This window comes from Podarcis filfolensis (genome assembly GCF_964270895.1).
Source record: "Podarcis filfolensis genome assembly, chromosome: 16".
Lineage (NCBI taxonomy): Eukaryota > Metazoa > Chordata > Lepidosauria > Squamata > Lacertidae > Podarcis > Podarcis filfolensis.
The window spans coordinates 18,818,280-18,842,788 of record NC_139620.1 but is presented as its reverse complement, the minus strand read 5'-3'; the positions used below and the strand labels follow the sequence as shown (position 1 = coordinate 18,842,788).

The 24,509-nt window shown below is 47.0% G+C and overlaps 2 protein-coding genes across 3 annotated transcripts; both read left to right on the top strand.

Moving 5' to 3' along the window:
* The first annotated feature begins 177 nt into the window (after positions 1-177).
* LOC310751373 (phosphatidylethanolamine-binding protein 1-like) lies at positions 178-11,876 on the top strand. Its single transcript, XM_083590718.1, has 5 exons — positions 178-584; positions 3,333-4,775; positions 7,565-7,674; positions 8,850-8,950; positions 10,128-11,876. Exons 2-5 carry the CDS (start codon positions 4,641-4,643, stop codon positions 10,343-10,345), a joined length of 564 nt encoding a protein of 187 aa, XP_083446844.1. The 5' UTR covers positions 178-584; positions 3,333-4,640; the 3' UTR covers positions 10,346-11,876.
* A 1,600-nt stretch (positions 11,877-13,476) lies between these two features.
* CHCHD10 (coiled-coil-helix-coiled-coil-helix domain containing 10) lies at positions 13,477-19,878 on the top strand. 2 transcript variants are annotated; one of them, XM_083590737.1, is made up of 4 exons: positions 13,477-13,691; positions 16,693-16,915; positions 18,810-18,960; positions 19,579-19,878. In XM_083590737.1, the coding sequence occupies exons 1-4, from the start codon at positions 13,645-13,647 to the stop codon at positions 19,596-19,598; spliced, it is 441 nt and encodes a 146-aa protein (XP_083446863.1). In that variant the 5' UTR covers positions 13,477-13,644; the 3' UTR covers positions 19,599-19,878. The 2 variants fall into 2 exon arrangements, with proteins under 2 accessions (XP_083446863.1, XP_083446862.1); XM_083590736.1 differs by having other exon boundaries at positions 13,478-13,691; positions 16,690-16,915.
* The last annotated feature ends 4,631 nt before the right edge of the window (positions 19,879-24,509 follow it).

Genomic DNA, 24,509 nt, shown 5'->3' with positions numbered 1-24,509 from the left:
ATCAGCAACAACTGTACACACCCATAACACACCCACAGAGAGGGAAAGTTGTAATAGCACCATTCTCTGCAAACATCCTCGCCCACAGGTCCACTGGGAAGACATGCCAACCCAGAGGTGTCAGAGGAGGAGCTTGGCAACCTACAAGATGCAAGATAACCAGGAGAAACCTACCATTTTGAGCAGCAACAAACAAAGAGCGGTGCAGGGTGTTTACAACTAAGAGGAGCTGGACGAATAAGGAATGCAGCCGATGGTGTGCAGTTCTCCATGCTTGAAACTTCCAGGAGCTTCTTGTCGCAGCAGTTGGCAGAAAGGTAACAGATTACCGGAAAAGGAAGGAGAGGAAAAGGAGCGAAAAGCCAAAGAAGGGAAGGAAGAAATGCAGGAGAAAAAGCCATCACCTAGACGATGCCACAGAGATCAACCTCTTGAGGATGATCAATGTATCAAGCAAGGAAAGTCAGAAGAAAGTGAGGGGTCAGCAGGGAGAAATGACTCAAAGACTAGGAAGGAGGAAAAGGCCGCCAGATGAAATCCGGACCAAGGAAGACGACATCCAGGAAACATTCTGAGCTCAAAAGGTATAAAGACTCGACACCTGTTTTTGAGATCCTGTGTTTAATAGGGGTTTTGTTTTTTGCCATCTTCCAGGTGGAGTCAATAGCTGCCGTGTTTAAAGTTAAGTTGGGGGAATGGAGAACAAGGGGCTCCTGCTCACCCACATCCCAGTTGTGCAAACACTCTGGGGCAAAAGACTCGTTTTTGGAACCATTTTTCAACATGTGTGAGGATGGAGCAATATAGGATTGTGTGTGTGCGTGAGTGTGCAAATACGCTCAGTTTCCAGGATCTCCCTTTGCCCATCTATTTTTGAGGGTGTGAGGGAACATACAAATTGGCACCACTTGCTTCCTAAAAGCAGCATGTATGTGGAGGCCTGCATGTACCTCCCATTTACTGTCCTTGCCTATTATTATTATTATTATTATTATTATTATTATTATTATTAATTACCACCTTTCACCATAAAGTCCCAGGGCAGAAAAATCCAATATGAAAACCTGCTTAAACCATTTGGAATCATAAGGAGGGTCCTAAAACATATTCTAAGGGCCATCACTCTTGCCCGCTCTGCTCACCATCTGCCAAACCGCCTTCCCCCACACTTGGCCAAACCCCTTCCTTTTACATCTCACCCACTCCATCGCCTATCCCCTCAAAGTTTGCCCCAAGTCCCGCGCCTGTAGCAGCCCCCATAATTCCTTAATATTAGTCATGCTGGCTGGGGCTGATGGGAATTGGAGTCCAATAAATACCTGGTAGGCCCTTGGCTCTCCATCCTTGGATTAAGGTGTCCCAGACAAATTATTAGGCATGGTCTCTCCTCTTCAGAGGCCACATAGATAAAGGTAAAGGACCTGGATGCTGAAGTCCAGTCAAAGGTGACTAAGGGGTGCAGCGCCCATCTCGCTTTTCAGGCCAAGAGAGCCAGCGTTTGTCCACAGTCATGTGGCCAGCAGGACAAAACCACTTTTGGCGCAATGGGACACCATTGACAAGGTCCAGAGTGCACGGAAACACCATTTACCTTCTGCCGCAGCAGTACCTATTTATCTACTTGCACTGGTATGCTTTCAAACTGCTAGGTTGGCAGGAGCTGGAACAGAGCAATGGGAGCTCACCACGTTCCAGGGATTTGAACCACCGACCTTCTGATTGGCAAGCCCAGGAGGCTCAGTGGTTTAGACCACAGCGCCACCCTCATAGGAATCCGCCCCAAGCCACGTAGCCCAGTGGTACTCCACATTCTTAGGCAGAGTTGTTGTGGCTGGTGCCCTTTGGGACTGGTAGGGTGGAAGGCAGGGAGCCCCACAGTAGGTGGCGCCAGATCAAATGATTGGTGGAACCAACATATTCTGGTTTTGTCCCCATCCTCCTTCCTGTTGAGTTCTGCAGGGGCAGCCCTAAGACTGAGGAGGAGGAAGCTGACAGGCAGGGCCACCCACTGGGCTGGTTGTCAGTAAAGAAGGCAGGCAGATGAAAGCTGGCAGGAGGCAGACATAGATTGGTAGGGCAGGGCCTCATTTGCCCTAATGGACCAGCCTCCACCGGATACACAAGGAAACAGGATATAGAAACAGTGAGGTCAAGCTCCTTCCAGGAGGAAGGTGTAGTAGGTGTGAGTGGGTGCGGAATAGGAACAGGGAGGGAAGGGGTGAGAACAAGCAGCAGGCCCAGAAGTGAACTAACAGCAGCAAAATGTTCTCTCTTTTTCTTATTTAAGTGTACCGTATATGCCACAAAACAAGCTCAAAGTGGCTGACAACAGAACCACAAAAATGCAAATCAATGCATCATTACAATAACACATCAAATACTAAATTACTTCAGAACGTAATGCAGTGGTCCAGAAAATAACTCAGTCTGGCAATCCAAGTTGAAAATTATTTATCTGATTTTATTACAGTGGTACCTCGGGTTAAGTACTTAATTGGTTTCAGAGGTCTGTTCTTAACCTGAAACCGTTCTTAACCTGAAGCACCACTTCAGCTAATGGGGCCTCCTGCTGCCACGGGAGCATGATTTCTGTTCTCATCCTGAAGCAAAGTTCTTAACTCGAGGTACTATTTCTGGGTTAGCGGAGTCTGTAACCTGAAGCATATGTAACCTGAAGCGTATGTAACCCAAGGTACCACTATACTGTGCTTTGGAATTCCCGTGTCCTGTCCTGCCACCTTGTGGTGAAGGGAGAACAACAAAACAAGGTGCACCGGGTTCCATCAAACATCAGGGAGGCCTGGCACCCGTCCAACAGGGCCCAGCACACCCTCCGAAAAGCCCAACAGGGCCCACCCAGCTGCAGAATATGGAGGGGGCCCTCCCCCATCATTGAAAATTGGGGCGCTCTCCCCGCCAGGCTCCCCTAGATGGTGTGCCTTAAGAAAATGAATGTAATAATAACCCTACTTACCTGGGAATAAGCTTAACTGAATTCAGTAGGACTTACTTCTGAGCAGACATGATTAGGATTGCACTGTAGATATTTAAGGTTTTGTTGTGTATTTTGTTTTGCAAAAGACTGATGGTGCCTGGAGTGATGGCAACTGCATCAGACTAGGGCTGCAGAAGTCTTGATTTGAATCCCTGCTCAGCCCATAAGCTCACTGGGTGCCCTAGGGCCAATCAACTCTTCTCCTAGCCCACCTCACAGGGTTGTTGTGAGGATAACATAAAGTGGGAAGGAAGAGGACCATGTAAGCTCTTTTGTGGAAATGCAGGACATCAATGCAACGGGTACATCAAGAATGTTGATATTTTTTTTTTGGTAGGAATCCCAGACTTCACTGAGTGGCCAAACTATCCTCTGCATCATTGTCTGCTCAGAAGTAGAAACGGTGAAGAGACTTGTGACACCTTAAAGATTACATCTCTGGAAATTGTAGCTCAGAAGTTAGCCTCATTGTGTTCAGTGGGACCTACTCCCAGGTAAGTGGGTTCTGGATTGCAGCCAGGGTGACCAAATGAAAAATAGTTCGGGGCTCCTGCACTTTTAATTGCTGCATAGGAAACTGAATTCTCTCTTCTAACCAACTATTAAAGGTGCAGAAGCCCCACCCTCTCTTTTTCACCTGACCCCTCTAATTGCAGTCCTTAGTGCACAAGGATGGAAGAATGAGGAAATCCCAGCGAAAGAACAGTGGCAAGAAAGACTGATGAGCTATGCGGAATTGGCTAAATTGACATATAAACTGCGTGACAAGGACAACCCTGACTTCAAGGAAGAATGGGAACTTTTCGCCACCTATCTAAAAAGACAACAAAATGAATTGGACTCCTTGGCAGGTTTTGAATAAACATCCACAAATATATTAGTTGAACACATGACAGATAAGGCAAGAATATGTACAATTTGAGAACATGCAGAGAACAGTATGTGCAAAGAAATCAGAGAGGGGAGCTGAGGGAAGTCTTTGGTGGGGGGGAGAGGGAGGGGAGGGGGGAAATAATGTAATTAATTGATTATTTGGACTGATAATTTGGTATGTTGAAAGTGTTTAATAAAAATATTTAAAAATAATAATAATTGCAGTCCTTAGAAAGCAATCCTATTTCTATTTACTCAAAAGTAAGCCCCGCTGAGCCCTTAACTGCACCCCTTAAGACATGGGACGTCACTTCTGAGCAAACAGGGCGTCTTAGGTGATTATAATATTTTGATTTATTAGAAAAGGTGGCCCTTAATTATGTGGCTCCTTTTAAATTTTAATATCTATTTTTAATGCAGGCACTTTCAAGTCCATAGGCGGCACAGGTCTCGAGGGCCGGATGGGGAGCTTGGGGGGACCACATTAGGCTGGGGATGCCAGGACCCCTGCCCCCATCTCTGCTCTATGACATTTCCGGAGGCTTCGACCCCACCTCTCCAAAGAACAGCCCCCCACCGGCACACCCCTCCCTCTACCAAGAGCCAATGGGCATAAGACAGATAGGTCCCGCCTCCTCTAGGATTACAGGAGGTCGCTGTCACTCATCTAGCCCCAGATTCTCTTGCTAGGACGGGGAGGTAGGGGGCTTGCGCGCGCGATCTTTGCCCGGGAGAGATCAAGCAGCTTTCTGGGTGTTTTCTTTTTGCGAAGATGGCGGTAGATCTTTCTGACTGGGACGTATCCCTAGAACTCTTGGAGGTGGATGAGAAGCCGGCGGTTCCTCTTTCGGTCAACTACGGGTCGGTGGAGATCGACGAGCTGGGCAAAGTCCTCACTCCCACCCAGGTAATCCACTCCCGCCACAATCCCTTCCCGTGCAAAGAAATTGCACCCCCCCCTCAAGATGCAAGGCGCTCCCCCAACCTTTTGCACAATGGCTACAGTTGCCCTGCCTTCCCCCTTCAACGCGAAAAGCGGCGCCTGTTTTTTTTTTTTTTTTTTTTTTTTTTTTGCATGCGTCCGTCTCACCTTGGGTCGAGATCACCAAAGAAAACGTCTGCTAGGTGCGCAGTGAGACCTCCCCCTTTTGCAGAAAATAAAATATATCCTGCGTTTGCAAGGCCCGCGCGTGGTGCCTGGCCTCCCTCGTCTAGCGCTGCAAGCAGATAAAAATTAAGAATTAAAAGCGCCTTGCTTTCGAAAAGGCGCAGAACGCTTTTTGTCTCCACGGAGGAATATGCGCACTTTAGGATGAGGGTAAAGGAATCCCGATTGGAAGGGTCTGTGTGCGTCAGTTCTGCAGTTTATTTTAAGACAGTGAGTTTTTGCCATCCATCTGTTCGCTGCAGTTTTTCCTTTAGAATAGACAGGACGATAAGATTTGGGGGTTGGTTTTTTTCCAAAGGGGCGGAGGGGTTGTGCCAAAAATGCAACCGTTGAGAATATGGCATCTGCCTGAAATAGGACGAGGAGGGAGGCTGGGACTTGCAAGCGGCCTGCCCAGGTCTGGCCTGCCCCGCCTCCTCCGATGCCAGGCTGCTGCCGGAGCCCCTGGAGCGCGTGCCGGGACTGGCGTGCAGCAAAGGGGGAGGAGCGCGCGGGCGCCCGCCGCCGGAGCAGAGCAATGCCTGCCCGCCGCCCTTTGCACCCTCCGGGAGAGGCGTCACCGGCAACGGGAGCGGGGCGGAGCTGCTGCTGCTTGCGGCTAAGTTGATTGCGGCCCTGGAGAAGGTCGCAAGTTCAAATCCCTCCTGTCTTCTGGTGGGGCTGGGAGAGCACCCTGCCTGCAACCCTAGAGAACAGCTGCCGGTCAGTGCAGGCAAGCTTGAGAAAGATGGGCCCATGGCCAGACTCTGTATAATGCAGCTTCCGATGTTGTTGTTGTTGTTGTTTTTTAAAAAAATATTTAATGCTTTGTTAATTTTACAACGAAAAACAATCGACGAAAACAATCCAAAATCGATACATGTTTCCAAGGAAAAAAATTACCGTATTTTTTGCTCTATAAGACTCACTTTTTCCCTCCTAAAAAGTAAGGGGAAATGTGTGGGCGTCTTATGGAGCGAATGCAGGCTGTGCAGCTATCCCAGAAGCCAGAACAGCAAGAGGGATTGCTGCTTTTACTGCGCAGCGATCCCTCTTGTTGTTCTGGCTTCTGAGATTCAGAATATTTTTTTTCTTGTTTTCCTCCTCCAAAAACTAGGTGCGTCTTGTGGTCTGGTGCGTCTTATAGAGCGAAAAATACGGTAGATTCATACGTAACAGATTCCATTATGACTTCTGATCACCCCAATGTGGTTCCTAAGTTACATTTTCAACTACGCACTTTCCATTTTATCCCCCAAATTGTCTCAATTGTACTGGTTTTGTAAAATTTCCTACTGTCATGCAGGGGTCAGTCCAAACCTGCCAAAGAATTTAAATTTTTACACACTGTTCTTTTAGGTATACTCTGTAAGTATCCCACCAGGACTGGTGTTTTCTGACAGCAAACATAGGAAGCTGAAGAAGAAGGAGGAAGGCAGCTTCCTATGTTTGCTGTCAGAAAACACCAGTCCGGGTGGTGCACTTATGAATGAACACATATTCAATGAGAGTGGGCTGTCTCTTGAGTTCCCCTGGATAAAATACAGCCTTACCTCTCCCTCTTTCCCCGGTGGGAACACATGATCTTTTGACTCCTATCAACCCCAGCTGACTCCTGTGAGTCCCATGACAGGATTGCAGCTCTTAACAACTTATGGAGGGCTGCAGGATCCTCATCGCTAAAGTAAGTGAATCCCAAATGCAGGCCTGTGCTTCGTACCCCTGCAGGCAAATGGGTGTGCTATTTTTGTCAAACCCCCCCCCCAAAAAAAGTTCAGCAACTCTGGGCAGTCCTCCCCAAGAAAAGCTTAAAAACTGTGGGCAACCCCACCCCAAAAAACAGCTTAACAACCCTGGGCAGTCTCCCCCATTTTCTTAATTTGGAATCACCAAAAATAGGGGTCGTCCGCTGTGCGTGTTATACACGGAAAAATACGGTAACTGTCCCATGTGGAATTCTGGGAGTTGTAGTTTGTTAAAGGTGCTGAGAGTTGTTAGGAGGCCCCTCCCAGTTCTCAGAGTTCCCTGTGAAGAGCATTTGATGGTTAAATCACTGGGAACTGTAGCTCTGGGAGCGGAATAGGGGCCTCCTAAAAATTCTCAGCATCCCTACCTGTACAGTTCCCCAAATTTAGGTGGGGGGAGCCATTGCTTTTGGAGTCACAACACTTTAAAGGTATTGTGTGAATGTCACTTTGGTTAAGGCATGGTTTCATTGGCTGGATGATGGTGAATGTGTTGTCTTCGTTTTTATATTTTTGAATACCGTATTTTTCACTCTATAAGACGCACCGGACCACAGTTTTTGGAGGAGGAAAACAAGAAAAAATATATTCTGAATCTCAGAAGCCAGAACAGCAAGAGGGATCGCTGCGCAGTGAAAGCAACAATCCCTCTTGCTGTTCTGGCTTCTGGGATAGCTGCGCAGCCTGCATTCGCTCCATAAGACGCACACACATTTCCCCTTACTTTTTAGGAGGGGAAAAGTGAGTCTTATAGAGCAAAAAATACGGTAGGTTCTAAAGGTCTTGCCGTTTTGTTTCTGGCAGGTCAAGAATCGCCCGACGAAGATTGACTGGGAGAACTGCAGTGCAGAAAAGCTCTACACTTTGGTCCTTACTGACCCTGATGCACCGAGCAGGAAAAACCCAAAGTTCAGGTGAGAGGGGCAGGCTGTGAGATCCAGAATTTCCATGCCAGATTTGATCCAGAAGGCAAGCCAGGATTTGCAGAAAAGAAGTGTGTTGTTGTTTTTAATAATATATAAAGATTTCTTACCTTTCAAGGTCAAATGAGGCAATTGATAGGTGATCTGGAGGTTGCAGGGGGTCTTCCCTTGGAGGTAAGGGAAAAGAAGACCTCACCTCTATACAGTGGTACCTCGGGTTACATACGCTTTAGGTTACAGACGCGTCAGGTTACAGACTCCGCTAACCCAGAAATAGTACCTCGGGTTAAGAACTTTGCTTCAGGATGAGAACAAAAATTGCACAGCAGTGGTGCGGCGGCAGCAGGAGGCCCCATTAGCTAAAGTGGTGCTTCAGGTTAAGAACAGTTTCAGGTTAAGAACAGACCGAATTAAGTTCTTAACCCGAGGTACTCCTGTAGTAGACAAATCCCAGCACTTGTTCCTGTATGCAGAGCAAAATTTGAACCATCCGTTCCGATGCCTGACAAAGGCCTTTTATTTATATTTATTTTGTTTATAAAAACAATGCCGCTATTCATAAAAAAAAAAATCAGAGCGGCTTACATCCATTATACATAAAAACAAAGCAATAAAGACTATTTTAAAAAAACTAAAATTGGAAATGGGTTAACTATTAGATGTCTTGTTGATGGCCTACATAAGCCTTACGTAATAGAAAAGTTTCCTGCAGGCATCTAAAAGTGGAAACAGAAGGTTCCTGCTGTATCTCTTGGCAGAGAGTTCCACAGGACTGGGCTGATGGGCAGTAAAGGCTTGATTGCTTGCCGTCAGAAAGAGCCTCATCAGCAGCTGGCAGCACCTGTATAAGACTAGGTCTAAGAATAGGAACTCCCTGCCTATTGACATCAAGCAGGCAACCTTCACTGCCCTCTTTTTGGCTCCTGCTAAAAACCTTGTTGTTGAGACAAGTCCACCTGGATGCTTAGAAAGTTGAGCTAATTTTAATCTCTTTAGTATTTTTACTTTTGTATATTTTAAAGTATGTTTGTGATTTTTTTCCTCTCAGTCTTATTTTACATTTTTACTAAACTGCTTTGAGGGTCTAATTTTTTAGTGTTCCTGCAAGATTTACTCTGGGGAAACTGAGGCAGATGCGCGTGCTCTCTCTCTCTCACTCTCTCCAGGGAGTGGCACCACTTCCTAGTGGTCAATATGAAAGGCAATGACATCAGCAGCGGCACCGTCTTGTCGGACTACGTGGGATCTGGACCACCTAAGGGAACAGGTAAGCAACCAGTAATGCTGGACCCATTGCTTTAAGACAAGGTCTGTTGAGTGTCTTGACTCAGCTTGCACTTTTGCGGGGGAAAGCAGACCCGTTGGATCAGGGCTGGTTGGAAACAGCAGAAGAAAAGCTGCAAAGCTAAACAATTCTGCTTCAGGAATTTGCACGGCTGAAATAAGAGCATAAGGACACAGGCTCCTAGTACATTTCCGTAAAGCGTTGGTGCTGACCTTTAAAGCCCTTAACGGCCTCGGCCCTGTCACCCCCATCAATCAGCTTGGACACTGAGGTCCAGCTCTGAAGGCCTTCTAGTGGTTCCCTCACTGCAAGAAGCAAAGTTACAGGGAACCAGGCAGAGGGCCTTTGGTAGTGGTGCCTGCCTTATGGAATGCCTTGTTCGAGAACCAAGGTACGACTGTATTTTGTTACAACAACGCAACAATTTTTTTTTGCAAAATAATAAAATAAAATCAGAATCCTGTGCATATGTTACTGCCATGGTTCCCCCCCAAAGGTTGGGCCACCATGCCCCTTGGTTTGATAAACTCATCCCCAGTGCCCCCTACCCTATTAAAAAGCATTATTCGGAATAGTCGTTTGCATCACCCTCTAAGGAAGACACAGTGGTACCTCGGGTTAAGTACTTAATTCGTTCCGGAGGTCCGTTCTTAACATGAAACTGTTCTTAACCTGAAGCATCACTTTAGCTAATGGGGCCTCCTGCTGCTGCCGCGCTGCCGGAGCACGATTTCTGTTCTCATCCTGAAGCAAAGTTCTTAACCTGAAGCACTATTTCTGGGTTAGCGGAGTCTGTAACCTGAAGCATATGTAACCCGAGGTACCACTGTAATAAAATTCAAAACAGTAACAACAAGTTGCACATTTCATCGAAATCCAAACGAATTAGTTTTTATTCTGCAAAATTAATGGCCTTGATCCAGTGATACCAGCTTTTCAAAATTTGATAAACTATTACACCTCCCAGCACCCTCCTGCCTCCCCTTGCCTCTAAGCACCCCCCCAGGTAATCCCTTGCCCCCTCTGGGGTGGCACCACCCACTTTGGGATCCACTGTGTTACTGGATGGTTGTGACTTGAGTGTGACGGAGGGGAGGTTCGCAATCGCTTCCTCCTGACGCAGGTGCGCAACCCTTGTTTTCTCTCTCGCACGCTGCAGGGCTCCATCGCTACGTGTGGCTGGTCTACGAGCAAGCCCAGGAGCTGGAATGCAACGAGCCCATCCTCAGCAACCGGTCCGGGGATAAACGGGGCAATTTCAAAGTGGAAAGTTTCCGCAAGAAGTATAAGCTGGGGCCCCCCGTGGCAGGAACATGCTACCAGGCCGAGTGGGACAACTATGTGCCGTTGCTCTACAATCAGCTGTCTGGGAAATAAAACCTCTCCTCTTCCAGCCCCCCACCCTCCCCCTGCTCTGATTTCTTCTCCTAGAATGGAGATCTTCAGCCCTCTACAACTCCCATCATCCCTGACCACTGGCTAACCTGGCTGGGGCTGATACGAGTTGTATTCCAAGAGGGGCACAAGATGGAAGGAGGCTGTCTTTAGAACTCCCATTTCCTGTAGTGTTAAGTAAACTGGATTGAAGACTAATAAGTGATGCCCCCCCACCCACTCCAAGTTGCTCCTGAAACTCAAACAGGGATAGATAGGTTCTGCTGATTCTGCAAGATGATTGGCCATACTAGACAGTTTCTTGTGGGGGACACTCGGAAGTGCAGTAAATGAATTTGTCACAACAACAAAGGAACTGTGGCAAAACATCTCTCTTTTGTGGTCCTCTGCAAAAGTTTGTTTGTGTGTGTGGCATTTTGGCTATTTTTGGAGCGGCATGGTGACATTTTTTGGGGTGGAGAGATGCACAGAACTCTCACTCCTCTAGAATCCGCTTTGCTGCCAACCTATATAGATTCTCACATCCCTCAAAACAGCTCCCATCATCTTATAGCATAAATTCTGGGGGTTTAAACACTGTGGTCAGCAGCATGGAGCTGCTGCTAAGTTTTCCACCCTGCTGTTGAAATTTCCCTACACCACCTTGAAATGCATAGGGGCAGTGTCTCCCCCCGCCCCAAACAAAACGCTCTAGGCTTTCAAATATTCATAAGCTCAGCCCAGCCCTGTTCCAAGGAGGTCTTTCCTGGGACTGTTGAGTTACTTAGCCCTGAATTCCTTGCAAGCTATGAAACTGGGATTTCAAAGGGAGTGGGATAACATTAAGCAGGAATTGCTGGCTGTCCAGTTTTTCTCGGGAAACAAAACCACAAACGCCACTTTTCTGCTTAAAACCAAAAATGGTTGCACTAAACCACAAATGGGAGCCTTTTTTATTTGCATGTTGGAAGTTTTCTTTTTGATCCTGTCGCTGCTCTCTCGCTCAGGACAAGTGCTGACAGCGAGGAGAAAGACCAGCAGCAGAGTCGGGGACTAAAATGTGGGCCTTAGCCATTGCTTGGCAGTGCCAACCCTGCGGCAGCTCCATCATTTGTGCTTAAGATGCTGGAAGGTGCCTCTCCCTGGGCTTTGGTCCTCTGCTTATATCCTGGCTATCTTTAGTTTCTCTTGGTATCTCCACAGGATCCCAGTGTCCTCGTCAGCAGTCGGTTTTAGAAATTTCTGCTTTCTTTTGTCCATGATGTGTTTTTGATGAGGTTCACCCCACTGCCTTCGGTCTCATTTTGCCAATATACTGGCATCTAATGTTGGAAATGTTTCTCCTCTGCCCCCCGCACCCCACCCCCCAAAAATGTGTCACTTAAACCAATGTGTAACAAGGCCCTTTGATGTTCTTAGGAGATCTTTGAATGCTGCACACATACATTGTCACTTGCGTTTATAGCCCTCTGTTGACAAGGGACTGTGGTTTATGCTTTGTTCTCGTTCTTTGAATTAAAAGCTTAGAATTGAAGGTGGTCCTTTGCTTTTTATATCTGCAAAAATGCATTATAAAAATGTGACACTAGAGGGCGGTGTAGAGCAGTGACATGTCAATGGGAAATTGCATTTGAGAGCAATGTAACTTTTTTTTTAAACCGCGTTTTACAGATCAGTGTAGATCCAGCCTTAGGCTCTGCTAGTTTAATGGAGCCTCCATTTGCAATGGCAGCTTACCTCAGTACAACCAGATGTGGAGAAGAGGCTGCAGACATCTTCTGTTCTCAGCTTCATAGGCATATTTCCAGCCACTGTTGGAGAATGTATTTAGATTGATATAGATAAATCCATCCACGCATCACTGGCAGTCATTAGGGACAATAGCACACAAAAATGGCTTATATTGGGGAAAATAAATGAGTATATTAGGAGATACAGTAAAATGCTAATCAATTTTCATGAGGGCTTTTTAAAAAATCACAAACTGATATGGAAATGTGGAGAGCTGAACTTAAAATTGTAAAAATTAGAAACACATGAACAAAAGTTTACATATTTGCTCATCCTTAGCCCTGGGAATGGAGCTACAACATTTTGGAAACAGAAATGGCTGAGAGGCTGAAACACCCAATAGCGTTCTATGCTGCAACATCATGTTGCAGGTCCCACCTGTGTGTGTTAAGATTCAGCTGTACAAGGGGAAGCTGGATGCAAAGGAAAACTCAGGAAAGATGTTCCAAGATGGACTTTGGTATTATTATTTTTCACTGAAATACACACCCACGCAAGCCCTGTGGAGGAAAATGAAGGCTACCTTCTCTGAGTCACTTGCCAGTTGCATAACGGTTACCAGCAACCTTGGTACCATACAAACACACAGAGAGCGAGGAGTGCCATCTGTTGGTTTTGTTTTTGCTATTATGCAGTATCTCCATCGTTCAGCTAGAGTAGTCAGGACAACGTGACACTCACCTGAACACAAGTCGCTCTGTCTTTTGTGTCTTCCCACCCACCCTGCTCCCAGTAACGGGAAAACCACTGTGCTCTATTGTATGGTTTTCTTAAGTCAAAGACACTCGAATTATGCATGACACAGAGAAAGCAAGCAGATATTTCACCCCCTCCCTCTAATCATTGGAAGACAATTAAACTGCGCAGCTATTAGGGTGAGGTGATCCAGATAATGCACGTATGGAGAGGCTATTAGACTCCAACACCCATCAAGCCTCGCCAGCATAGCTAATGGCTAGGGATTATGGGAGTTGTAGTCCAACAAACAACTGTGGTTCTTTATCTTTTAACTGAGTATTGTGGGCTTCATTGCCTTGGCTTGGATGGCTTCTAAAAGTGGGCTAGAGACACTGACAGAGCGTCGCCAGCATTTGTTAGATATGATAGATAAAAAGAACCTCCAGGTTCAAAACAAATTTACAATATATCTACCTAATCGTCAAAAGGAACCAGGAAGCTCCGTCAATAGACGGCGTTGCTGCGCCTCTGCCATTTATAGCTCTATGAGGAGGGGGAGGAAAGGTGTCTGTGAATGGGCGGGGAGAAGTGTCTCCAAACTAGCGTCGGCCAGAAGAGGGCAGAGACTCCATTGGCTGCGCGGCTTCGCGCCTGCTCAGAGCGAACGTTCTAATTCTAATGATTGATGCTGAACCACGTGGGTTCCATTCTTGAAACTAGCTGCGCAACGATCGAGTTCAAGGAGACTCGGAGTGTCTTCCAGCAGCAGCGGGAGGAGGAGGAGGACGGCCGGCAGTCAGGAGCAGCGCTAGTGCAAGAGACCCAGGATCAACATGCCCAGGGGCAGCAGGAGCGTGGGATCCCGGTCGACTGTGGCCAGGTATGAGGGCAGTCTCTAAGCAGCGAGGTTGGCAGTGTCACCTTTAAATAAGAAAGGCTTAGTTTTCAAAGGAGCAGTTGCAAGGACCCGAGGTTTATTGAGGTTACGCCCTCCCTCTGTCCTGGGAAAAAACCCTATCAACCCCTGCCTCATACCAGGAGGAAAGAAAAACCTATCTGTACACGCACATTTCTTTATGTATTTAGGTTATTGCGTTTATATCCTGTCGCTTCTCAAAGGACCTCAAGGTGACCTCTCTTCGCTCCCTTCAGTTTTTGTGTCACAACAACCCTGTTAGGTAGGCAAGGTTAAGAGAACAGCTGGCCCAGCCATGGTCATGCAATGAGCTTCGTGTCTGTTTTCCCTAACCTCAGACTGACTCTCTAACCACTACACCAGACTGTGTTTTGTTGGTCAAAAACGCCGAGTTCTGACACTGGAAATAGGTGGGGAAGTTTGGGGTGGCTCCCGATTCACATTTTCCAAAAAAAAAAAAAATCATTGGGGAGGAGGTTGATTTTAATTTCTCTTCCGCCCTTCCTCCCAGAGATGCCCAGGGCAGCAGACACCAAAGGGTAGCAGTGAAAACTAAAGTAGAAACATAAAACTATCATACTTACCACTAAGCAGGACCCCCGCCTTATAAAAGGACGTGCTTTATTCCCGTGATTGTAAGTTCATAGAATCGTAGAGTTGGAAGGGACCATGAGGGTCATCTAGTCCAACCCTCTTTTGTCCTATGTGGGTCTCGAACCCGTGACCCTGAGATTTAGAGTCTTATGCTCTACCGATTTGAGTTTTTAGCTGGGTTGTAACGTGTCCTGGGACCTTAGGGTGAAGGGTTGGTTAAAAAATAGAAATAATTTCAAGGTCACTTAGGAACAGTATCTTTCAGCTATCAAATGCCCAGGAAAACAGGAATGTTTTTACCTTCCTCCTGAGAGATAATAAGGAGCGTGGCAGATGCATCTCAGCAGGGAGGGCATTCCACAAATTAGAAACCAACACCTAGAAGGTTCTGTCGTGCGTCACTGATTTGGAGTGTGGGTAGCTGAAGGTTGTTGGTTTGCTCATAGATTTGAAGACTACCAGTGAGATCAGGCCTGGTTAAAATAATGAGATTCCACTTTTTTAGAATGAGAAAAGGCTGTATGGAAGTCTTAAAACTGCAAAATCATATTGGTAGTGAGGATGCTGTATTTCTTCCTTTCTAAAAAAAAATGTGGCTGTTTCGGTTTTATGGTGTGTGTGTTTTTGCAAGGTGCTCTTTTCTGGAATATTCTAAGGCTGTGTTTCTATAACCTCTCCCTTCCCTGGTAAAGGCAGCAGCAATCAGTTCAATGGTTTACTGGGAAACATCCCCCCCCCCCCCCGGTTTTAGATTTCCCCCATCAATTTCCAACATTGAACTTGTTGCCTCGTGGAGGTGTTAAGATACCTTGAGGTCAGGATATTGGAAGACAGGAAGCTGACTAATACAGAGTCAGACAATTGGTCCATCTTGCTCAGTACAGTGGTACCTTGGGTTACATACGCTTCAGGTTACAGACTCCGCTAACCTAGAAATAGTACCTCGGGTTAAGAACTTTGCTTCAGGATGAGAACAGAAATTGTGCCCCATTAGCTAAAGTGGTGTCTCAGGTTAAGAACGGACCTCCGGAACAAATTAAGTACTTAACCCAAGGTACCACTGTATTGCCTACACTGGCTGGCAGCAGCTCTCCAGGTTTGCAGACTAAAAATATTCACTAGAGAGCGGGCCAGAGATACTGTAAATAAATAAACACCATACAAGGATTTGGGATGAGGAAGAGGGAGGACTAGAAAGTTCTGGATACAAATCTAATATATGAGTTGTATTTACTTGCTGTTTCACTAGATGGCAAAGATTGCCGAACATCCCAAGGTTACCTTTTTGAATTGCTGGTTGTGTTAACGTCAGTCTCGTGTTTAGATTGTTTTGAAAGAAAGTGAACTCTGCTCCCTGGTGGGTCAAAAGTAAACCAAAAGTTATGCCAGATTCAGCTAGCCAGTTGTGACAGCAGGAACCCACGAGGATTTGAACACAAGGGCTTTTGCCAGCGCACTGGGGCTTCCCCCTTCCCCCTGTCTGCCCCACAAAATAGATTCGGGGGGCCGTTGAGAGCAGTGTTAGATACCGTATATAAGCTAGGTGCCAAATGGCCTCTTAGACCAGGGTTACAGTCACCAAAACAGAATGCCTAGTTGCCATTTTTCAATACGACTTTTTGGTGATTCCTGAAATTCATTCTGATTATGCAGATAAAATGTGATGGGTCGAATTCCACAGGATGTGTGTGAACACAGTCCAGATCCAAGGATCTCCTGGCATGCACCTCCAGATGGTGGAGACGCCAGGTTTCAGTCATCCTGGTGCCCGGGCATGTTGACTTGGTCACAAGTGGCTGGCAGACAGGTGCAAAATGCACCTGGAAAATTTTGAAATCTGGTTGAGAGAACCCACAGAATGGCATTGGGGCGGGCGGAGAGATGGTTGTGTCACGTTTGTGTTGATGGAGCGATCTCCTTAGTGTGACATTGAATTCCTCCCATTGCATTGTAACCCACCCCTTGCCACTCCCCAGCGGCCTGTGATCCATCTAAAACCCGTATGGTTTTGATCTATGGGCTACTTTTAAAATGAGGCTGCATTTTAACATGTATTTTAAATTGGGTTTTTTTTTCCTATTATGTTTTTACTGTAATTTTACTGGTGTTAGCCGCCTTGAGCCCGGCTCTGGCTGGGGAGGGTGCGGTATAAATAAAATTTATTATTATTATTATTATTATTATTATTATTATTATTAAAAGTTTACTCTAACGGCCCCGCTTGATAGACCTGATAGAAATTTATAACATGATGCACTGCATGGGTTTGTGGGGGTCATAGTCCATCAGGTTGGAGAAGACCACTCTGTTTGCAAACCCTGAACCAAGTTTCCATCGGTTCTTTTCTTTCCTCCTCTGTTTCTCTCAGCAGCCCAGCACCATCTCATGCCCACCCCCCAGCTCACCCTCCTCCTTCGGCAATGGCTGCTCCAGCTCAGCCCCAACAGCCTGGCTTAATGGCCCAGATGGCTACGACCGCGGCAGGTGTGGCTGTCGGCTCTGCGGTGGGTCATGTGGTTGGCGGCGCACTCACCGGGGCCTTCAGCGGAGGGAGCAGCTCTGAGCCGGCCAAGACAGCCAGCATTGCTGTCCAGGTGAGGCTGTAATTGCCAAGTTGCTCTGTGTGTGTGTGTCTGTGTGTCTGTGTCTGTCTCTGTCTCTGTGTTGCTAAGGGTGCAGGAATGACTACTAGCCTTCTAAATGCACAACTGGAATTTTCTGTGTGTTTGTCCTCCTTCATTTATATCGGTGGTTCTCAAACCTTCCTCTGCACCCACACTTTCAGCATAAAAAAATGGTTTGTGCTGCACCAAATTTTTTACCGACAAGAAATAATCAAACACAACCACTTTAAGATCTGATCCTGGGGCATCTGGAAAGTACAAAACAATGCAGCTACATAAGAACAGGAATCATTCCCAGAATATAATTATAAACAAGCTTCTTACATATGTACCCTGAGTATGTGTACAAACTTGATGAGAGGCGTGAGCTTGCTTTTTCTCATTTATATTGGGTCTAATTTGAGATGAATAAACTCACCTCCTCCTCAACACAGAGAAGCCTTTCTCTCTTATGATCTTTCATTTTTGACAGTTGAAAATCCCTGTTCACAACAACATGCCGTGGAGAACTGTAGAAGAATAGCCAATGCTCTTGAAGAGAGTTGTGGGTGGTGCTGTTGTTGGTTGTATATCCCCCCCCCCCAAAATAATCTTGATCCTATCCTATCCTATACTGAAATGTTTACATTTTCTTTTATTGTCCTTGAATCTTCCTGCCACACTTCACATCCTCTCCTGCCATACCAGTGTGGTGCACCACACCCTTTGAGAACCGCTGATATGCCTTATGGTTATGCACTGTAATGCAGCAAACAAGAAGATAAATCTCTGCCCTGAGGAGATTACAATCTAAAATCTGACACAGGAGAGTATTCATAGAATCTAAGAGTTGGATGGTACCCCAAGGGTCATTTTATTTTGTAAAATGCCCTGAGATCTTTTGATGAAGGGTGGTGTTGTTGTTTAGTCGTTTAGTCGTGTCCGACTCTTCGTGACCCCATGGGGCACTTCTGTCTTCCACTGCCTCCCGCAGTTTGGTCAAACTCATGCTGGTAGCTTTGAGAACACTGTCCAACCACCTCATTCTCTGTCGTCCCCTTCTCCTTGTGCCCTCAATCTTTCCCAACATCAGGGTCTTTTCCAGGGAGTCTTCTCTTCTCATGAGGTGGCCAAAGTATTGGAGCCTCAGCTTCAGGATCTGTCCTTCCAGTGAGCACCCAGGGCTGATTTCCTTAAGAATGGATCGGTTTGATCTTCTTGCAGTCCATGGGACTCTCAAGAGTCTCCTCCAGCACCATAATTCAAAAGCATCAATTCTTCGGCGATCAGCCTTCTTTATGGTCCAGCTCTCACTTCCATACATCACTACTGGGAAATGAAGGGTGGAAAATTATAATAATTACAGCAGCAACAACAACCACCCCCTGCCATGCAAGAATCCTGCTCACAGCCATCTCTGGGTGGGTTCGAACCACCAGCCATGGGCCTAATTTGTCTGCTAGGCCTCCCCATTTGGCCCAGGAGACCATTCCAGCCAAGCCACACCCACCTGCCCTCCCAGCATTGTTGCATTCCACACACTCAGCAGAAAGACTTCTCTAGCCGCCATGGGGGAGAAATGTCTGTGCATGCATATAAACCTATTTTATGCAAGGTGGGACCGGGGTGGTGGCCATCATTGGAGATGGAGAGTCTGGCATCCTCTTGACCTCCGTGGGATGACTCTTGCCAGCTAAAAGTAGACACTTTGATGCTAAGCCGTTTGGCTATGGGTTTAATTAAAGGCCTGGAAGATTAGCTTGGTAGAGCTGTCCTTGGTTAATCGGGAGACGTTACGTCTGCAAAACCATTTCCCCCTAGGTGAAGTCCCTTCTCGGAAAGGTTCACCTGCGGTTATTTACTCCTCTCTTTTCCTTGTCTACAGGAGTCCAGGCCGCAGCCAGCCTATCAGGGATCCCAGTTTGGCCCCTGCCACTATGAGATAAAGCAGTTCCTCGACTGCGCTACCAACCAGAGCGACCTAACGTTGTGCGAGGGCTTCAACGAGGCCCTGAAGCAGTGCAAGTACAACAGCGGTGAGTGTTTTGGCACGGAGGTGAAAGGAAGTGCCTCATCACCTGGTTCTCTGTTGGGGTTTGAGAGATGGCTGTGAGTTTCCTAACCCTGAGAGGGTCCCTGCTACTGCTCTGAAGCCAATGCCCTGGGAGCATATCCAGCCCTGTCAAATTGGAACAAAACTGGGCAAGAGCATAGGGTCCTAGAGGGGATTTGGAGGTCATAGAGTCCAACCAGTGGAGATGGGTCCATAAGAGCAAATGGGGCACTCACTGCCCCACCAAACTCAGGCAGCCTGCACCAGTCTGCCTTCTGACTTACAGCCAGTGCAGTGGTTGGCACTGCCTATCAGCTTCTTCCTCCTCCTCCTCCAATTAGTTGGCTCTGCTTGGCATTCGCTGTGGCGCCACCTACTGTTGGCCTCCCTGCCTTCCACCTTACCAATGCTAATGGGCTTGTTTGTTTGTTAAGAGTGCTGGGAATTGCAGTTCTGTGCAAGGGGAGGGAAACTACAGTTCCCGAGATTCTTTACAGACAAGCAGTATGCGCTAAATGTGCTTTAAATGTTTGGCATCACCTTCAGGCGCCAGCTGTCTACTCTGTGCTGAAACTGAGCCTGTTATTCTTCCTTTCTGCAGGGGTTACTTCCCTCCCATGAAGACATTTTAGCACTAATGCCGCAAAATGAGAAGAACCTGGAAAGAGCAACGAACCAAAGGAGCCCAGAAGGGCTAGGGACTGGAAGACAGAGACAGATGAGGGATCTGACCAGATTGGCACAAAAAAAAAGCTCTCTAGTGTTGTTCTCAGTTGTAGGCTGGCAAACAAGGAGAATTCTAGTTGAAATTCTTATAGCAGAGTTTTAAGGATCTGGGTCCCACTTGAATTCTTGTAGAGAAATGTAAAATAAAAGGAGATGGTTTTATTTTAATCTACAATTTGTCTATGTGTTTCTGTTGATTGAAACACACGTGTGCGCTCATAAACATTTTCGTTAACCACTCTGAGGTGTGTTGTAGTGGTCAGAGTGGCAGACTAGGACCTGGGAGAGACCTCTCTGAAGCTCACAGAGCGACCTTGGGCAAGTCACTTGCTCTCAGCCGAACCTACCTCGCAGGGTTGTTGTGGTGGATTAAATGAGGAAGGGGAGAGCCTTGTATTTCACTTTGGGCTCCTTGGAGCAAAAGGTGGGATATAAATACAATCTATAAAATTGGCCAGCTGGGTGCGGCTGATGGCCCATCTAGTCCAGCATCCTGTGGAAAGCCCATAAACAGGGTCTGAGTTTTCCTGCAGTTTCCAGCAACTGGTATTCAGAAACATTACTGCCTCCAACCGTGGAGGTAAAAGTTAGACTTTGTGGTTAACCCGTGACACACAGCACAGTGCTATTTGGAGGTGCATGCAACCCCAGCCTTAACCCTGAACCCCAAATCAACAATAGCATGATCACCACCCACAACACCAATATTAATACAAAAAAAATTTTTTTCCTTCCAGTAGCACCTTAAAGATCAACTAAGTTAGTTCTTGGTATGAGCTTTCGTGTGCATGCACACGAAAGCTCATACCAAGAACTAACTTAGTTGGTCTTTAAGGTGCTACTGGAAGGAAAAAATTTTTTTTTGTTTTGACTATGGCAGACCAACACGGCTACCTATCTGTAACTGGAACCAATATTAATGTTAACCCTAACGCGAACCTGAACCCAAACCCCAAACTTATCTCTAATGCTAACCATAAAAGGTAAAGGGTAAAGGGACCCCTGACCATTAGGTCCAGTCGTGACCGACTGGGGTTGCGGTGCTCATCTCGCTTTATTGGCCGAGGGAGCCGGTGTACAGCTTCTGGGTCATGTGGCCATCATGACTAAGCCGCTTCTGGCGAACCAGAGCAGCGCACGGAAACGCCGTTTACCTTTCCGCTGGAGCGGTACCTATTTATCTACTTGCACTTTGACGTGCTTTTGAACTGCTAGGTTGGCAGGAGCAGGGACCGAGCAACGGGAGCTCACCCTGTCGCGGGGATTTGAACTGCCGACTTCGGCAAGTCCTAGACTCTGTGGTTTAACCCACAGCGCCACCCGCGTCCCTAATGCTAACCATAACCCCACCCCTAATCTTAACTCCCAACCTTAACCCTAACCCCAGCTGTAACTTCAAACCTAGCTGTAACCCTAACCTTAACCCCAGAACTAAGCCTGGCACATTTATTCATTTATAATTAATTGCACTGCCCTTCATCAGAAGATCTTAGGGCGGTTCGCAAGATACAAGCACAAGATAAAAGTGCAAAAACAGAAAACACAAAACAATAATCACCCCTGCTCCCTCACAGAAGCACATTTGAAAGGCTGTAGAATATTAATCGGGTTGAAGAGGAACGATTTTGCCTGATGCCTAAAGATATATAATGAAGGCACCAGGCGAGCCCCTCTGGGGAGAGCATTCCACAAACAGGGAGCCACTACAGAGAAGGGCCGCTCTTGAGTTGCCACCCTCTGGGCCTCGCGTGGAAGAGGCACATGCAGAAAGGCCTCGGATGCTGAATGCAGAGTCTGGGTGGGTTTATTTGGGGAGAGGCGGTCCTTGAGCTATTGCGGTCATGAGTTGTTTTAACACTAATCCCCAACCTAAGCTGAACCCTAACCCCAAACCTACTGATGTCAGCTGATGGACAGGAGAACAGGGTTTAATCCTGCATGGTTTGTGCAGCCCCCTAGTCTCAGCAGAGAAGCAGAGATTAAAGTGGGAGAGATCTTTGCAAAGGCTGGCAAAAGCGTTGGCGAGTGTCCCTGAGCTAGGAGAGAGATCAGGGGCAAAAGGCTCAGGATTGCAATACTTCAAGGACTGCCTCTTTCCATATGAACCTACCCGGACCATGAGATCATCTTCTGAGGCCCTCCTTCGTGTGCCGCCTCCTCAAGATGTCCAGAGGGTGGCAACACAAGAACGGGGCCTTCTCTGCAGTGGCTCCATGTCTGTGGAATGCTCTTCCCAGGGAAGTTCGCCTGGCGCCTTCATTATGCACCTTTAGGCACCAGGCAAAAATGTTCCTTTTTAACCAGGCCTTTGCTTGACTTGATCGAAATCCTATACCCTTTTAAAATGCAGCTTTTGGGGGGAGGGGTGTTATTGGGTTATTGTTATTGTTTTGATTTTATATATTGTGATATTTTTGGTGAACCGCCCTGAGACCTCCGGGTATAGGGCGGTATATAAATTCAATTAGTGAAATAAAAATAAGAATAAACTTCAGGGCTGTGATGTCAAAGGCTGCTCACTGTAGCAACACTGCCTGGGGTGGGGGGAGGACAAAGTGAAGGAGAGAAAGGAGCTTTATTCCACCCCACCGCAAGAGCCCCCTGCTGTCCAAAGAGCCCTAAAGAAGCTCTTTCTGGTGTTTCTTGCAGCTTCAGCAGGAATGCTGCAAGGGATATTGGCATCAGATGCCACAATGACCTCAAGCCGCAGACTGCCCAACTCTCAAATTTGGCCCAGGAAGAAGAAGAAGAGTTTGGATTTGATATCCCGCCTTTCACTCCCTTTAAGGAGTCTCAAAGCGGCTAACATTCTCCTTTCCCTTCCTCCTCCACAACAAACACTCTGTGAGCTGAGTGGGGCTGAGAGACTTCAGAGAAGTGTGACTGGCCCAAGGTCTGCATGTGGAGGAGCAGAGACACGAACCCGGTTCACCAGATTACGAGACTACCACTCTTAACCACTACACCACACTGGCTCTCGATCCCTATGATCCCTGATCAAAAAACGGATGTGATGGAGTCAACATAGGAAGGGAAACTGAGGCCAGGGTCAGCCAACAGTTCCTGCAATTGGGGCTGCCTTCTGGAGGTGGCTGGGGGGAACAAGAGCAGCAAGTGACCCCCATTGCAAGGCCAGACTAGCAACAGAAAGGCTTTCTAACATAGGGATGCAGTCTTCAAAAAGGCTTGTCTGGACTGCTGCTAAATATTTCTATTTCTTTTTTTCCTAACTAGAAGTAAAAGATTACCAATCAAATATTCCAACCTGCCCCAGCCCTGCCCCACTTTTCCCAACCCAAAGGCATCGTTCAAATGTAAACTATAATAGTAAAGTTCATGTGAACACAGAACTGGAGGGAGACGGAAAGTTGCTGCTATCAATATGAAGGAAAATGTATTCTGGAAAGCAGAAGGTAAAATTAGTCTTTGTTTGTGTGCTGACCGCTACTCTGCCATTATGGTCTCTTGGTTTTTTGTACTCTGAAAAGAAAGTTTTTGCATCAGTTTTTCAGAAAATGCTAGTTCCCAAATTATATTATACCGTTTTTGTACGTTTAAACCGTTTGCTTCTTTCCAATTTCTAGCAAGAATATTATTGCCACCAATAAGTAAGCAAATAAATGTTTATGCAATTAGCCTTTGTTGTCTCTACTGGATACACCGAATTTTTTTAACAGGTTTTCCCCAGTACCTTTGTTATTTCAAAAAAAAAAAAATCATCCCATAACTGGGTGGATATTTCCAGTTCTGATATTATTTTCTTCCTTCCCTGCTCCCCCTTTCCTTCCTATTCCTCTTGTTCTCCCCCACTTCTTATTCTTCTTTCTTTCGTATTTCTTCTTCTCTGGCTGCTCTCAAAAGGGTAGACTAGAAGCAATCCACTCAATTCCTTCCCTCCCCACTTAAAAACCACACAAGCCGTCATGGCTGCTCTTTGCCACAAGAGGGTTCTCTGGTCTCCTCCCTGATTAGCTTAGAAGCACTCTAAATGCGCTATAAACTCATTTGGCCCCTAAGGAAAATGCCTGAGTGCATTCTGAACAGCTGAGAGCCAAGTGTATGCTGGGAAATGTAGTTCCAAGGGAGAGAAATGCACCTGCCAGTCCAGCTTCCCAGGAACCAGAAGTAACATGTTTAAAACCTCTACCGTATTTACTCAAGTCTAATGTGCACCGTTTTTTGCCAAATTACGTTGCAAAAATTAGCATGCATATTAGAATTGATGGTGCATTGGTGTCAGAGCTACCCTAGGTCCCAGCTCACAAAGGACCAACGCTGCTTCGTTGTTAAGTATAAAAGTCTTTATTGAAGTTCAGTTTCACTTCCAGAGCCGCAGCTCGCAGCTCCACGTCTCAAGTGTCAGACCGCTGATGCTCCGTCTGAGTCTCCTCCCCCTTGACACCAATTTAAGATTCTAGCCTTGCTCCACCTTCTCCGCTGCTCCTTCCTCCTCTGGGTCCGCCTGCCCGCCGGGGTTCCGCCCTTTCTAGCCTCTTCTCCCGCTGATTCCCCTGAGCCTTCTCCCTCCCTCCGGCGGGCTTTAGGAGCTGGTTCCCCATCCGGGTCTCCTGCTGTTCCGCGCGCCTGCACATTTGAACTTGGCGTGCGCGCCCAGCCAGCAGCTTTCCTCCTGACCGTTCCACTGCTGCTGTCACTGCTTCCCCCTTCGGGGGGGGGGGGCTAGCTGCAACTGACCTCCCCTCCGTTGGAGGCGTGGTCAGCCCTGACTCCCTCTCTGGAGGAGACACTGCCCCTGACACATGTGACTCTTCCCCCCCCCACTACGCTCTGGTGGGGAAACTGGTC